Source organism: Drosophila virilis, chromosome X, assembly GCF_030788295.1.
Source record: "Drosophila virilis strain 15010-1051.87 chromosome X, Dvir_AGI_RSII-ME, whole genome shotgun sequence".
NCBI classification, from domain to species: Eukaryota; Metazoa; Arthropoda; class Insecta; order Diptera; family Drosophilidae; genus Drosophila; species Drosophila virilis.
The window spans coordinates 21,438,375-21,452,449 of NC_091543.1; the positions used below are offsets into that span (position 1 = coordinate 21,438,375).

The 14,075-nt window shown below is 39.1% G+C and overlaps 2 protein-coding genes across 3 annotated transcripts; one reads left to right on the top strand and one right to left on the bottom strand.

Moving 5' to 3' along the window:
- The first annotated feature begins 318 nt into the window (after nucleotides 1-318).
- Nucleotides 319-8,627, top strand: LOC6631456 (uncharacterized). Of its 2 annotated transcripts, XM_002055508.4 has the most exons (4): nucleotides 319-1,438; nucleotides 2,629-2,786; nucleotides 3,368-3,560; nucleotides 3,655-8,627. In XM_002055508.4, the coding sequence occupies exons 1-4, from the start codon at nucleotides 1,163-1,165 to the stop codon at nucleotides 5,047-5,049; spliced, it is 2,022 nt and encodes a 673-aa protein (XP_002055544.2). In that variant the 5' UTR covers nucleotides 319-1,162; the 3' UTR covers nucleotides 5,050-8,627. The 2 variants fall into 2 exon arrangements, with proteins under 2 accessions (XP_002055544.2, XP_015026365.1); XM_015170879.3 differs by lacking the exons at nucleotides 319-1,438; nucleotides 2,629-2,786 and adding an exon at nucleotides 2,826-3,299.
- Nucleotides 8,069-13,948, bottom strand: GstT4 (Glutathione S transferase T4). Its single transcript, XM_002055507.3, has 4 exons — nucleotides 13,587-13,948; nucleotides 9,812-10,098; nucleotides 9,201-9,336; nucleotides 8,069-9,126 (listed from the first exon to the last, which is right to left on the bottom strand). The coding sequence occupies exons 1-4, from the start codon at nucleotides 13,702-13,704 to the stop codon at nucleotides 8,954-8,956; spliced, it is 714 nt and encodes a 237-aa protein (XP_002055543.1). The 5' UTR covers nucleotides 13,705-13,948; the 3' UTR covers nucleotides 8,069-8,953.
- Nucleotides 13,949-14,075: the final 127 nt, after the last annotated feature.

Consider the following 14,075-nt stretch of genomic DNA (forward strand, 5'->3'; position numbering starts at 1 on the left):
CTGCACTCAAACATGCATTCTAATTAAATAAAGGACGAAAACAAGCACGCTTTTCAAACGCATTGTTGTTGTTTTTCAACAGATTTGTTGTCACTTACTATGGAAACTGTGCTTGAGTTTTTGTGTTTGATTTTGTATTTGCAGACCAAGCCCAAGTACGGGCGAATGCTTTAAAGTGGCACTGAAAGCTCGGAGTGACTGTTCGTCTCTATATACTTACTTATTAATCAATGAGGGTTGTTGTTAGCTTAAAGCTTGTCTAAAGCTTTTGTCAGCTGTAAGGGTTGGCAGCCTTTATAAAAATAGATACAAGTTTGATTGCACACCCAGTTGCCTTGGCAAGCCTGTCGCTGTTTCTAATTTTGTTAGCCATTTCCAGTTGTTTTTGTGCGCGTTCTACGCTTCATTTTTGTACAATCGACAATGAAGTCTTAATTCAAAGTCCGATTACCAATTCAACGACGACAGCGACTCTATACTCGCTCTCATTTTCGCACCGACACTCCACTGTTGTCGCAGTCTCCACATCCCTGTTACTGAGTGACAGTCAACTGCTCCCTGGTGCGCAACAATATTTTAGTATTCTGTAATTGTTTACTGCACACTGCCTACCAACAACAGCAAGCTCCTCAAATTGTTGCCTGGTTAACAACAGAGAGAACAAATACTGCTGGTGCCCAGTGAAAGCGACAGAAACAGCAACAGAAACGGTCCTTAAGTGTTGTTACACGATAGCGAGAAAATTTTCTCATTTTCGCGATGGTGTGACTTTCTGTGTGTATTAAGATGAACACAAGCGAACAAGAAAAAAAAAACAATAAAAACAAATTAAAGTTTGCAAAATAATTGCGTGTGTTTTCGCGTAAGTGCTACTACTTATGTTGTCATCTATTTGCACAACACCAAATCTGTCTGTGGCACACACATCAACTTTTTAATGGCCGAGTAGATAGCGTTGCAATAAATATTTTATTCAGTTAACGTCATAAACACAACAACAACTCTGGCAAAGGCTAAGCACAAAGGCAAGCAGCTCGTTCGACGACGACCAAAAGTATGCAGCGAAAAATTGCATTTTCTGTCAAGGACAAAACAAAACTTTCTGCCATGTAGCGACTGGCGTTTATCTTGCCTGTGTGTGTGCGTGTGGGCGTGCGTGTGTATGTGTGTTTTCAAGCAAAGCGCCACCAAAACCCTTAAGACAAAAAAGTATCTCAAACAATCAAGCAGCGAAAATACCGAAGAAAAACAAAACAGAATAACAAATCACACAACCAACCACGGAGGCTGCAGCTACACAACAACCCCAGACAAGCAAGCCACCCCAATCGACATTTGGCGCCAGTCGGACAACTGTGTGGCCACCATGTGGTTTCATGCTTCAACGATGCTCCGATTAGTTCCAATGTTTTTCATTCTACTATGGCTGCCCGTTCAAGTAAGTTGCCAAACATATTCATTTAACGCAATGATTTTGTGACCTTAGTTCACGTAACTTTTGCCAAATTAAAAAAAAAAAAAATGCCTATGATTTCTCTTGTCGGGAGTGCCCGACTAGGAGATTCCCCTTTAGCTAGACATATACAACATGCATACACATTGCACATACTCAAGAGCGCCGCTTACATTGCGGCTGAGCTGCTTCTAGCCACACGCTTAAGAAAATGCTTTCGTGACTTATTTTGAATTGATGGAAACGGGCCAAGTTATTGATGATATAAAGTAAACTCGTAGTACACGGGCATTATAAGGACATACACGCACACCTTGAAGCCTAACTGTTATGTTTTCGGACAGACATACTTCACATACTTCACATACTTCACATACTTCACATACTCGACTATTGACGCTGACCAGAAGATGCTTCCATCTACCATTTTAAGCCATTTTCAATGGATTCAGGGTATAAAATGTGATGCACTGCATGTGCGCCGTCGGTAGTGCCCGACTAGAAGATACCGTGTACCTAAATGATGACGAGCTAGCGTTGCACATTTATTTGGCTGTATTCTCATTTCATGATTGTTACTCATTTCATGATTGTCCCAAAACATTAAATGTAAATGTGTCCATATAAGAAATCTAATATCCAATGGGTTTTATAGTTTATATAGTTTTTCAGTCCATAAGAACATTGGCCAGATATTCGACGGGACGAACTACCATACCATATCTTGTAGCTTATTTTAGAGGCACCAAATTTTAAGGCTCTCGTATAGTATGCTCATACCCATATTTAATTTCTTGCATACGTTCTCTCATTCCAACCAAATCAAAGACACCCAATTTAGGATGTATATTCGGAATATTGATATTAAAACCAATTAATCAAGAATGCATTTGGGGTTAAGGGAAGAAACTGCGTGCTTGTGTATGTATTATTTGTCTTAAGGTATTTGGCTTAAGGTATCTCCTAGGCGAGCTCTCCCGACTAGAGCACTCTGGCATGTTTTTTTGTTTTCTTTCCTCTGGGCTATTTAACATTGAAATTGGCAATTCTAGTAACTAATTTTCTTTCTTTGAGCTCTTGTGTATATTAATAGTTATTATTGCTCATAGCAGACAAATAAGGTCGCGAGCCAACCTGTTCTCCATTACCCTTTCTTGTCTATTGCACTTTTGCAGGTCACGGCTCGCTTCTGCGAGGGCGGGCACATATGTTCGCTGCCACGCGAATGCTGCACCCAGGGTTGTTGTCCACCATATCAAAGTGGACCGCGACAGCTGCCTCCACCGTCGGAACATGTACTGAACTTATTCTTTATCAGCCATTGGTTCTTTTGGTAAGTAGAAAATGCAGATAATAACATATATATCATCATCATGGTTGCAGTCACAGTCCCCTGTGACGAGAAGCTCTGCATAACGTTCAAGGTTACTTTGCCGGGGCTGATTCGCATTGTGTGCTATGGTATACGCCAATATAAACACGAGTATGAGTATTATTATTGGCAGCAAGTTGGCCCCTGACTGAGTTGTGTCAAGTCAAGACAACGCCTTATGCAAGTCGGCCCCGAATCCCCAGACGAGACAGAAAGCGGCAAATGGCATTGCCAACTAATGAGACACTGTCTGTCACTGTTCCTACCGCAATTTCTCTTTTGCTTGTCGAGCGCCTGTTCACATAATCAAATGTAGCGTCGCCGAAAAGCCAAGCGAACAGGCAGCTCATTTAGTTGGAATTCGATTACGAACGGAGCCGGCCGTTACTATCTTAGCCCTCTTACCGCGCCTTTGCCTGGTCCTGTTCCCTTTATGGGCTTTTTCATACAGACACGCCAGCTGCAAACGGAGCAGTAAGAGAGCTTCTTATAAATTGTGTATACCTCTCAGCAATCGTAATTATATGTTATTCCCCACTTAGGTGCGTCGTGGTGGCCGTCATTTTAGCCATACTTTGTGCCTACTCGTTGTGGAAAAAGCGACGTACACTCTGCGGCTGGGGCTTTACGGAGCATCACACACAATCCGAGGGAGATTCGGCCGGCTCCTGCTATGCACCGCCGCAATATAGTCGCTGCAATTCATTTCATCACCCTCCCCCGCCGTACACGGAGGTAAGTTTCAATATACTTTGAGATGGTCGATTTTCAATTACCTGGTCAATCTCTTAAATGTGTTTATTTAAAACGAGTTTCACTTATTTATTAGGTGGCATCGAAACCGGATCTATACCCGCTCGTGTTTACATGCAACAACGAAAATAGCAAGGGAAATGCCGGCTCCAGCTATTTGATGGTGCAATATTTTCGCAACTACATTGTGCGTCCAACGGGCTCACTGAGTGCCGCCAGCACTGTTGACTCGCTTAGCTCCAGCTTCATTTGCAATATCAATGAGGCCAACACATTGGTGCCGCCACCCTACTCACGAGCAGCCAGCCCAGAGCTAAGCCTACATTACGGTGCAAACAGAGAGCCTCCACCCAACTCGCAATTAGCAGCGCCGCAATACGGCTTACCAAGGTCCGCATCCCAGCTGGTAGAGCCAGAATATCAGCCACGAGCCCATTATGCTACCGTTGCAGTGGACAGAAATACTGGACTTGGGGCTGGCACAGCGCATTATAGTACACGTTTACATAACTCGCACAGCGGACACTTCTCGCCGGGTGAGTCGTCCGTTGACTCGGCTGGCCTTATGCATACCGGTGGTGGTGGAGGAGGCTTCCTGCAGTCGCAGAGCGATCAACATTTCCGCTACATGGTAAACAGCCGCAGTAGCCTCAGTGATATATTTGTGAATAACAGCTGTGCGGCGGGCTTGGGAGTGACTGGACCAGATGTGGGTGGAGCTGCAAGTGGAGGGGCCACACAGACATCTTCATTGTGCAGCCTGGCATTAGCAGCCGGGGGCACACCAGCCATTTACAACAATGCTTGCATACAGTCCAATCCGCTGCACAGTTTAGAAAACTGCTGCCAGTTAGTGTCAGCGGAGGAAGCGGCTGCAGCGGTAACAGCGCCCACAACAGCCAGCACAGTGTCTGGAGTAAGTAGCCTCTCAAATATTGGCACGCCTGGCTCTCCCCCTCAAGCTACTAGCCCAACCGGCGAGGTGCGCGAAATACTCGACCAAATAAGTAAGCTACAAGCGGACGTCAGCTACGAACAGCTGCTGCTTACCGGTGGTGCTAAGCCACGTTTGCAGCACACGCTGTCCAGGCCAATAACACGACCCGCCACATTGCAACATACGGCATCAACACCGATGTCAACAACGCCGACATCAGCGACTCCCAGTAAAGGAAAAAAGTTCTATGCGTCGAAGCCGCCCAACAAGGCGTTATATATACCAATGGCCGTAATGGCACCACCGCCTGCCCAACGCTGTGTGCTCAAGAGCCCCATTAGTAGCGTTGTCAGCGGTGCTAACTTTTTTGTTAACCGCGGACGGGTGGCCCGTAAGGGCTGGATATCTCGCTCGGCACCAACAACGCCAGGCAGCGGACTCCCGCCCAATCGATTAGGTGATGACAGCCCATTATTGAATGAGCACGATGAGGATACCATCGACGAATCTGGGCACGGGGAGCAACTGGAATAATACACGCCGCCCCCACAAAACGGCAGAGATAGTTCAAACACCTATAGATGTAAGCTTTTAATCAAACTGCAGCTTAGTAGGTCATCCTTAGATCGCCTGAAATCAAAGTGCCAAAAAATACCAAAAAAAAAAAAAAAAAAAATTAAATTACAAAAACATCTTAGATTTTAGGCTTGCTCTGAATATTATTGATTTTCAGAGGTTGTGTCTTCGAAGCACTTGTTAATCTCAACTTCATCTAAGTATAAACCAAAAATTTGAAATAAAGTCGCTTTTATTCGTATTTTTGCCTATGAAATTCTTATATTGATCTCACTCTCTTCACTACAAAATGTCTCAATTTGTATGTTTTGTAGCTTAAACTTATTGTTTTGGAGTGGCCATGTTATGTTATAGGAATTACTAACCACATCGCGAAATCACCGACGCTGTCGTCATTTCCAAAAACGCGCTCACAATCTTTTAGGCTCGGGGATTTTAATTGCAACGTTCTTACTTGTTTTTTTTTTTTCTTTTTGGTGTTTTCTGGCAAATTGACTAATATAAATACACAACTAAAAATGGTTTATAAATCGATTTGTTCGTACGTACTATTCTACATAATTAGGTAGACAATTAAAAAAAAAATAAAAATAATAGTTGGCTAATACTTGTAACTAAGCAGGCCGACCGTGTTCCTATTGCACAAAAAGCATACAGCAACAGCTATAACAACAATGTATCATTGATGAAATTATGTAATATGTATGTACATATGGATGTATCGATTAAGATTCGTTCTGCAAGTAAAGGACTAAACAATTTTTGTGTGCTTCAAACTACATTGTAAATGTTTCAAGTTTAATTGTAAATCTATGGTATAAGGGAATTAAAAAGGAAAAGCAAATGTGTTCTAGTCGGGTGCACTCGAGTAGGAGATATTCTGAACCACTGGCCGAGCTTTGTATCTTTACACAGCTTCCAGCTTTATCCCATACACACTTACACAGTAACACACATACAAACACACACACACACACCGATGCTCGGCGCTTACTGCACTGCATATATGCAAAATCCATATGTTTCATACAAGTGTTCTTGAAGAGCAAAATTGTTTATTGCCGTATCTTAATGAAATTCAGCGTCTACATAGAACTTTCAAGCAAGTAAGTGAGCTTTAGTCGGGAGTGTCCTACTTGAAGATTCCCTAAAAGCAGAGCTCCCGTCACAAGCATTCTTGCTTCTTACTGTGCAGTATACTTCTTTTTTCTTTCCTTACCACCACAGTACAGTATTGTCCGATCTTTAGGGCATGAGTATGCCATATAAATGCGTGCAAGTACAAAGACTTTACATCTTTATATAGGGAGATGCCTAAAAACACAAACATTCTGCGTATACCATACCGATCGACATTCCGAATGTGGTGGCTAAGCTTAAACAAAAAACAAGATTTCGATATGGATTCTTATCGATTTCAGGTCGGGCAGCATGGACACAACGACGACCTATGATCAAATTTTGAAATATCCAGCTCCAGGACGGACGGACAGACATAGGGACTTGGCTAGATCAATTGGTGTTGACAATGGATATATATACTCTATGTGGTTGAAGATGCTTCCTCCTGCCTGTTAAACTCGTTCTGTGTGTGGTTCAAATGTTTCAAATGTCAAGCATCTGCTTTTAGTAGTTTCCAGTATCGACGCTTTCATACAGTTAAACAGACTGCGGAGATGGGCAGGTCGACTTGGCCCGCTTGGCCTCAAACAAATTTTTAAATATCGTTTTTCACAGTTTTCGAAAAATGCATTCCTCCTTCGTGGTAATGGGGGTCAAAGATTTGGTGGGTGACGTTTCGCGCTCAAGTTCAACTTATTTTCAAAGCTCTACATAAAAACATAAAGAATGCGTGTATCAGCGTTTTGGGAAATTCGAAAAAAATAAGTGAGAAAAAAACATTTGGGGGAAGTGCGGGTTAACGATTTGGTGGGTGACGTTTTGCGCTCAAATTCGTTTTCAAATATCTAGATTTATTAACAATATTTAATCGATGTGCAGTTCAGAAAATATATAAGACAAAATCACACTGACTCAGAACTATACATTCATATTTATATACAACATAAATTAATAATATGAAATTTAAAAAAAAAATAATAATATGGCTGAATACAAACCCCAGCAAACAATGCGGCAGTGCCTTTTGACTACAAGCAAATAAAAAAAATTAATATATGTACTTATGTAATAGAATAAAAAATATATGTTAGAGTTTGTGGTAAAAAATAATCATCGAAACAAAAACATGAAAAATAAAAGAAAGAAAAAACAAAGCCAATATTTAAACAGAAAGTATGACAACTAAAGATACAATATGTAGGGTCGTCAAATCGGAAATAAAACATTTTAATAGTCCCTCAACAGCGATAAAAACGTACCTCTCGGCAATATATATCCCCAATGCCAACCTACGTTGTCCTGTCACAGACGAATGGCAGCCGAAGTTACGTTCAATTGCACAAATAGGTCGTATCTGTAGTATACGGTGGTTTCCATGTAGTCTATTGAAATCAATGTTAATTTTAATGAATTAATTGATATTGTAATTTATTTATAATTTTATGTATGCAATGGTAAATAAAATACAAGCATCTGCTTAAGTGCCATCACACACTCTCTGAGAGATCCGGCGAGCTTAGGGCCAGTGCAGAAACAGAGTCCATGTGGGACCCAACGTGCAAATATATGTTACACTATATGAGAGGCCATATTTTAGCTTGTTTCGTAGAGTAATCAATGTTGTTCGATTGAGTAATGAGTATTGATGCGCGTTTGGCGCATACCCTTAGCGATCTTTTTTTAAGATTTTTATTTGTCGAATTGGCGGTTGCACTGAAGAACTGTGGGAGATATAGATACTTGGGCCTGTGCGAACGGACAGCATGACGGACATTGCGCAAAACTAATATACTCGTTTTCATATCGCAAGCCAAGTTAAACAATGCATTCGATTAGAACAAATAAACAGATAAACTTTGATTAAAGTGCAATTTATTTTGAATTTAAATTTGAGTACATATATCTTATTAGATGCGGCTCATTAGTACAATAATATATAAGGTATTTTAGTATAACTATAAAAATAAAAACAAAACAAGTTTATTTAAGTGGTAAATTGCAACAAGTACTACATTACAGTTGGGTGCAACCGACTGCACAATGCTCTAATTACAGTGGAATAAAAAGCCGAAACAGGTATAAAAGAGCCTTTAATTATTTGGGTTTAGTTACTCTATAGCTTCAGTCCAAAGCCCAACTCTCAAAGTGTGTCTATATATCTTGGAATTTTAGTCATGAAGTTTACTTGTAAAAAAAGTGTGAAAACACACTTGGCCATCTTAGTTTAATTTTTTCGGAATATTATATGATATTTGAACATTATTTTCTAAGTATTTACAGATATAATAATTAACGGCTAACGCGTCTTTAGTGTACATATTATTAAATAAGCTTCTGACTAAGGTAATCGAAAGAAAAAAAAAATAAACAATTATTTTCGGAGACCGAATAATATTTACCCTTGCACACATAAAGCAGATGAACGATATGTTACTATCTAAAACTCTATTTTCCTACGCTTAAATGTTACCTCGAAACATAACGTTTTTCTCAGACACTGACTGATAAAAACGATGGACCGAGGCAAAGTTTAATCCAGAATGCCCGAAAACTGGCGGCATAGTTTTCATAGATACAGACAAAAAGGGCAGACAAACAAACATGGATATACTAAATATTTTATGGGAACGGAGATGCCTCCTTCTGCCTGGTACATACATTTGCGCAAAACCATAATACCATTTTCAATGTGTACAGGGTATATACATATATAATTAAAACAAGGCTATCTGGTAATTCGTCATTGCTTTAGGGCGTGCGCCTCGCCGAGCTGCTGCTGTCCATTGTTCAGTTTTAACTTGGACTCGAACTCCTTGTGGACATTTTTGTAATAGGGTCCCAGCTCTTCGCGCACCATGTCATACCAGCGCGCCAGCTTGTTTCGATTTTTAAAGGCATTGAAGCCAATGCACTCTATAAGAAGAAGAAGAAAGTAAAGAGAATTAGTCATTTTGTGGCAATAAAGAACTTATATAAATAATACTTACTGGGCTGGTCAATTTCACAGATTGCACTCAAATCCGCATAGGATATGTTATCGCCCAACATGAATTTTCGAGAATTCAGGAACAGCTCCTCAAAGTCGTTAAGTGTGTGCTCCAGCTGCTTGCTAGCTACATTAACCTGCATAAAGAATGTATGAATTTTGGGATATGTCATATATTTTTAAGTATATATAGTTTATATGATAGCTATTTATCCTGAAAGACTGAAACACAGACAGTGGGTTTTAAATAATTCCACCTGTATCTGTATCCCATCCGATCGAATTCGAACTTTTCATGGATACGAGGCATCTGGATCGTCTAGATCTAAGCATAGTAACCGTAAGACTTAGCTCCGAGATATGCTCAAAAAGCAGGATATTGATGTTGACATTTATAGATTTCGTTGAAATGGAGCAAGCTTTTGTTGTTTTCAAACAAACTCTGGCATGGGGGGAGCTACATTCAAATTTGCAGCTCTCTAGCTTTAAAGGCGCTGAGACAGACGAGTAGGGTTTGGTCTCTATCTTCTTACTAAGGTGTTTTCTTCAACATGTTACATACACTGGCACAAAAGCATTATAACCTTTTACAAGGAAATAACCTTAACTTACCGCACTATCGGAAGGTCGTGTTTTCTGCAGGTAAGGCACCAGCCATTTTTGCTGAAAATAATCGGTACAGGCCACCGCCATATTGGACTGCTGCCAAGCAAGAAACTCATCGATGCGGCTGCGACCCAGATAACGATGCGGATACCAGTGCTCGGGCACTAGCTTCTCGCGAGCTAGATGACGGAAGATGGCCACGCTCTCGGACAGCTGATATCCCTGATCAGTGATTGCGGGCAGCTTGCGAAACCGATTGACCTTGTCTCGAAACTCGCCCGTTAAGTGCTCACCTTAAAAAAAAATTAAACAAAAAAACAACAACAAATGTACTTATTATTACAGGCTCAATAATATATACTTATTTATGTACACACATATGCAATTGTTTTTGACCAAATATATGTAACAGACAAATGAACGAGTTTTGCGTATGCTATAGGACCATATGCATTTTAAGTCTTTAGCTTATGTAGTGTCAGACAGGGACAGACTGACACGCGAACATGGCTAAATTGACTCAACTCATCGGCCTGATTAAGTATAAATACTTTATGAGGTCAGACATGCCCCTTCTGCCAGTTATATATATTTGCAAGATTTACCTACTATCTTTTTACACATTGTTAATAGAATAATAATAAGAGTACTTTAGTACTAAGAGATTCTCATGCATTTTACCTTCCTATTGCACAGGTATATACGCAGCTTCTTCTTCACTTAGCCACACACTGTGGGGAAATCTTTGCCAATTTACTTCCGTGCTTATTGTCCGATCTTCATGAAATCAAAATCGACTATTGCTACTGATCAAGAATTAATCTAATTAATTGAATCGGAGTTGCTTTCTTCTGGCTGTTACACGCATTTACTCAAAACCATTATACCCATTTCTAAAATGGTTCAGGGTATACAAAAAGAGCACTATATAAAAGTAAAAAATGCTGCGTCATTGTGTTTTGCATAGCTTTGCCAAATAAAAACCAAACTTAACCAAGTCAAACATGGCCCAAACGATGGTTGCAGTTATGGACTTAGTCAAGGTTAGATCGAGCATTAAACTATTGCGCTAAATACTTATATACTTTGAAGTTAAGTAGGCATTTTAAGGTATACAACTTTTAGATGTCAAAAACGAATTTCTCGAGTTTTCCGATCGCCTACATCCGCATTTGTTGCATGCAAATTGCAGAAAAACTGAGAGCTTACCCGGCGGCTTCCTTGTTGTCGTAGTGCAAGTGCAGCGAAACTTGCTCGCAGTTGGACTTTAAGCTGAACAGTTTCCAAAAACGACAACTTTTTTTAAGTAGTTGTGCCACTTAAGCTCACTTTTTGCGAGTGATATTTATTTGGCGACTGGCCACTGGCCCCGAAACACGGCATCGACGATTCTCAACAGAGCAAACAGCCTTATGCAGATGCAGACTTGGTTGCATGTGCACGAGTCGAGTGTCTAAGTTTGCACAGTGCTTGGCGTTTCTTATAGGTCTGCTTCAATGCTCCATGCTCAAAATGTAATAACTCAATGACCTTAGTTACAGTTTATCTCTAAATGGAAGCCACAACTGAGTATTCCGTCTTGCTCTCCGTAAGTCAGTCTGTAAATCCGCAAAAACGTACTTTTTTGGAGATTTATATTTGAAACTTGACATTTAAACTCGCGTCTTTTCGCGTAAAAGTGTAACACTTTTTAAGTCACGTCTACTTGGGGGCGGAAAAGCTGCGCAAGTCGATATCCAGCAGTTTGAAACATGACTAAATTGAATCAAGAGTATTTACACTTTTTTAGGTTCGACTTGCTTAGTTGCGCATGTTAAATAAATTTGCAAAAGGCAATGTCCCCTTATTTTATCCCTTTTTAATGGGAGCAGAGTATAAATATAACTAAAAATAAATAGGTAAATAATTTTTAAATAAACAAAGTCGCCGTTTTTTTTATAAATGTTTAATGTATTGGAAAAATAGCATACATTTTTGAAAAAAAAATGTGATCGGTCTCTTTTTAGCCATTTTCAATTGGTTCAGCGTAAACAAATTGTTCTTGCAAGATCTTTTTATTTGATTTGGGCAATTTGCAACTTTTCTGCAAATAAAAAAAGTTTTATTTTGTGCCAGAGTAATCTCTACTGCGCCGTATGTGCAGCTAAGGAAACCAGAAATTTTTGTTTGTTTAATACCCTGTGCTTAAATGGAGATCAGCTAACGGGCTAATGTTCGGATCGTGTACTTAGTTTCCTATCTCTGAACCCAGGTTGACGTCGAATATCTATAATTATTCAATAGAACTATCAATTTATCAGAAATCAAATGAATTCTACATACATAAATGTAGCAAACAACATTTCTCATTTTAAAAGTACAAAAACTAACATAACAAGTAGTTATTCATAGATAACTTAAAAATCACGTTTCTGACTAATAGCATTTGTTTGTCGATGCTGGGCACAGGGTATATCCTAGTCCGGCACTACCGCGTAGAGTACTTATTATACTTGTTTTTATTTGTTTTATTTATTATAAGTGTGTCAATATTTCTGATTCTATTTATAAACGCGTTTTATACATTGGCCACATTAAAAAACTTTGCAGCTGGGTGCGAAATGCATTATAAGCCGATACATTGGTAAAGCTTTAGGTGAATGTTTGCCCTCACACACATACATATGCACACCTGTACACAATATATATATTAAATATGTATATGAATAAATTAAATCATGGCAGTGCAAACATTTAATTTGAATTGAAATATACAAATTATATATGCATATGTATTTTTTTTTAGTAAACACACCAAGCGTAATAAATTTTTGGCGACCTACATACTACATACATGTATGTACATATGTATAAATAATTATTTCCACAAGCCACAATTATGGTTGACTGGTGAACATACATACATAGATAGGTAATAAATTAATAAAATGTTTATACGAATTGTGCTAAGCATCGAAGGAGATATCTCCGACCCCATTATCAGTATCAAGCCTCGACAGTTCTATATGTTTTCAAGATTTTGCAAAATCTTATCAATAACGAATAACTATATCATTTAGCTCCCGTAGAAACAATCTGTCAAAAACTGAACTGTTTAGAAACGTGATTTCTCAAGCTAAATCACATCATCTTCGTACTAGTGTATCTTAGAAGCTAAACATGAAAGTTCTTCGTTTTTTTTATCGGTAATGTACAAATTTACCGCAATCTGTTATGTGAGTACATCATTTGAGGGTATATAATCTTCAGCACTTAGAAGATAGCTAGCTATACCCTCCAGAATGATGCACTCTGAAATAATGTGTGAAAGCTTTTAATATGAGAATAATTGAGATTTACTTCCGACAACAAGTATGATAATGTACAACGAAACAATTTTTATAAATTATGTTTCTATTTCAATTATCATAGATTATCATTATTTCAAAAGTGACATTAAGCGTGCATACCTGTCTATTACATACATACACATTTATGTACATATGTAGACAAGCATGTATGTAGCACTTTCCCCTTCGGAAACTTGATAAGCGGAATTTTAAACAAGTGGAAAATTTTGGAAAATACTCATAAAATATCAGAGACTCACTAAGAAAGAGACAGAAATAGACTTAAGTGCATAATATACTTACATATGCATATGTTGTATTTGAATTGATTATTGAGTAGTAAACTGTATGTATGTGTGTGTACGTGTCTGTGTGTATACGTGTATGTGTGTGTGTGTGTCTATGGGCTAGTAAAGGCTGATGACGAGCATTTGGGCACGTACTCAACTTACCTTTGACCATAGAAATAGGTATTGCTTCGAATGGAATTTTTGATGCCTCCAAAAGTATGTAGAGGGATCGGCTGGACTGATTTAAAAAATCGAAATAGAACTTTACCGGTTGCGTCATTTTGTTTTTGTATTCCTATAATAATAACTTAATTATTTAATTCTGTGATTTTTTTTTTTTTCTGCAGCGATAAAAGCTGGCGCAACACAAAACGCGAACAAAAGACAAAAGTTCGAATTCCAAACACGAATAAGCAAAATAACAAAATAACAAAATAACAAAAACAAACGAATGTAATTAGTTTTAGTAGCAGGACTAGCAGCTGACTGGTCAATCGCTCTAACTGCTGTTTTTAGACTGAGCTCTAAGCGTCGCCGAATGCGACATTTTAAACGCGACGCAAAGGCATTGGCAGTAAAGAAGCCAGCGTCGCTGCCGTCTATGAGCTGCGCCTGCGCTGCCATTGGCAACATTCGAAATATTCATACATA

Coding starts and splice junctions, on each gene's coding strand:
- LOC6631456 (XM_002055508.4), top strand. CDS start 1,163: ATGTGTGTTTTCAAGCAAAGCGCCACCAAAACCCTTAAGACAAAAAAG. Junction 1,439..2,628: donor TACTATGGCTGCCCGTTCAA/GTAAGTTGCCAA, acceptor GCACTTTTGCAG/GTCACGGCTCGCTTCTGCGA. Junction 2,787..3,367: donor ATCAGCCATTGGTTCTTTTG/GTAAGTAGAAAA, acceptor TTCCCCACTTAG/GTGCGTCGTGGTGGCCGTCA.
- GstT4 (XM_002055507.3), bottom strand. CDS start 13,704: ATGACGCAACCGGTAAAGTTCTATTTCGATTTTTTAAATCAGTCCAGC. Junction 10,099..13,586: donor ACCTATTTCTATGGTCAAAG/GTAAGTTGAGTA, acceptor TTTTTTTTTAAG/GTGAGCACTTAACGGGCGAG. Junction 9,337..9,811: donor CACGACCTTCCGATAGTGCG/GTAAGTTAAGGT, acceptor TTCTTTATGCAG/GTTAATGTAGCTAGCAAGCA.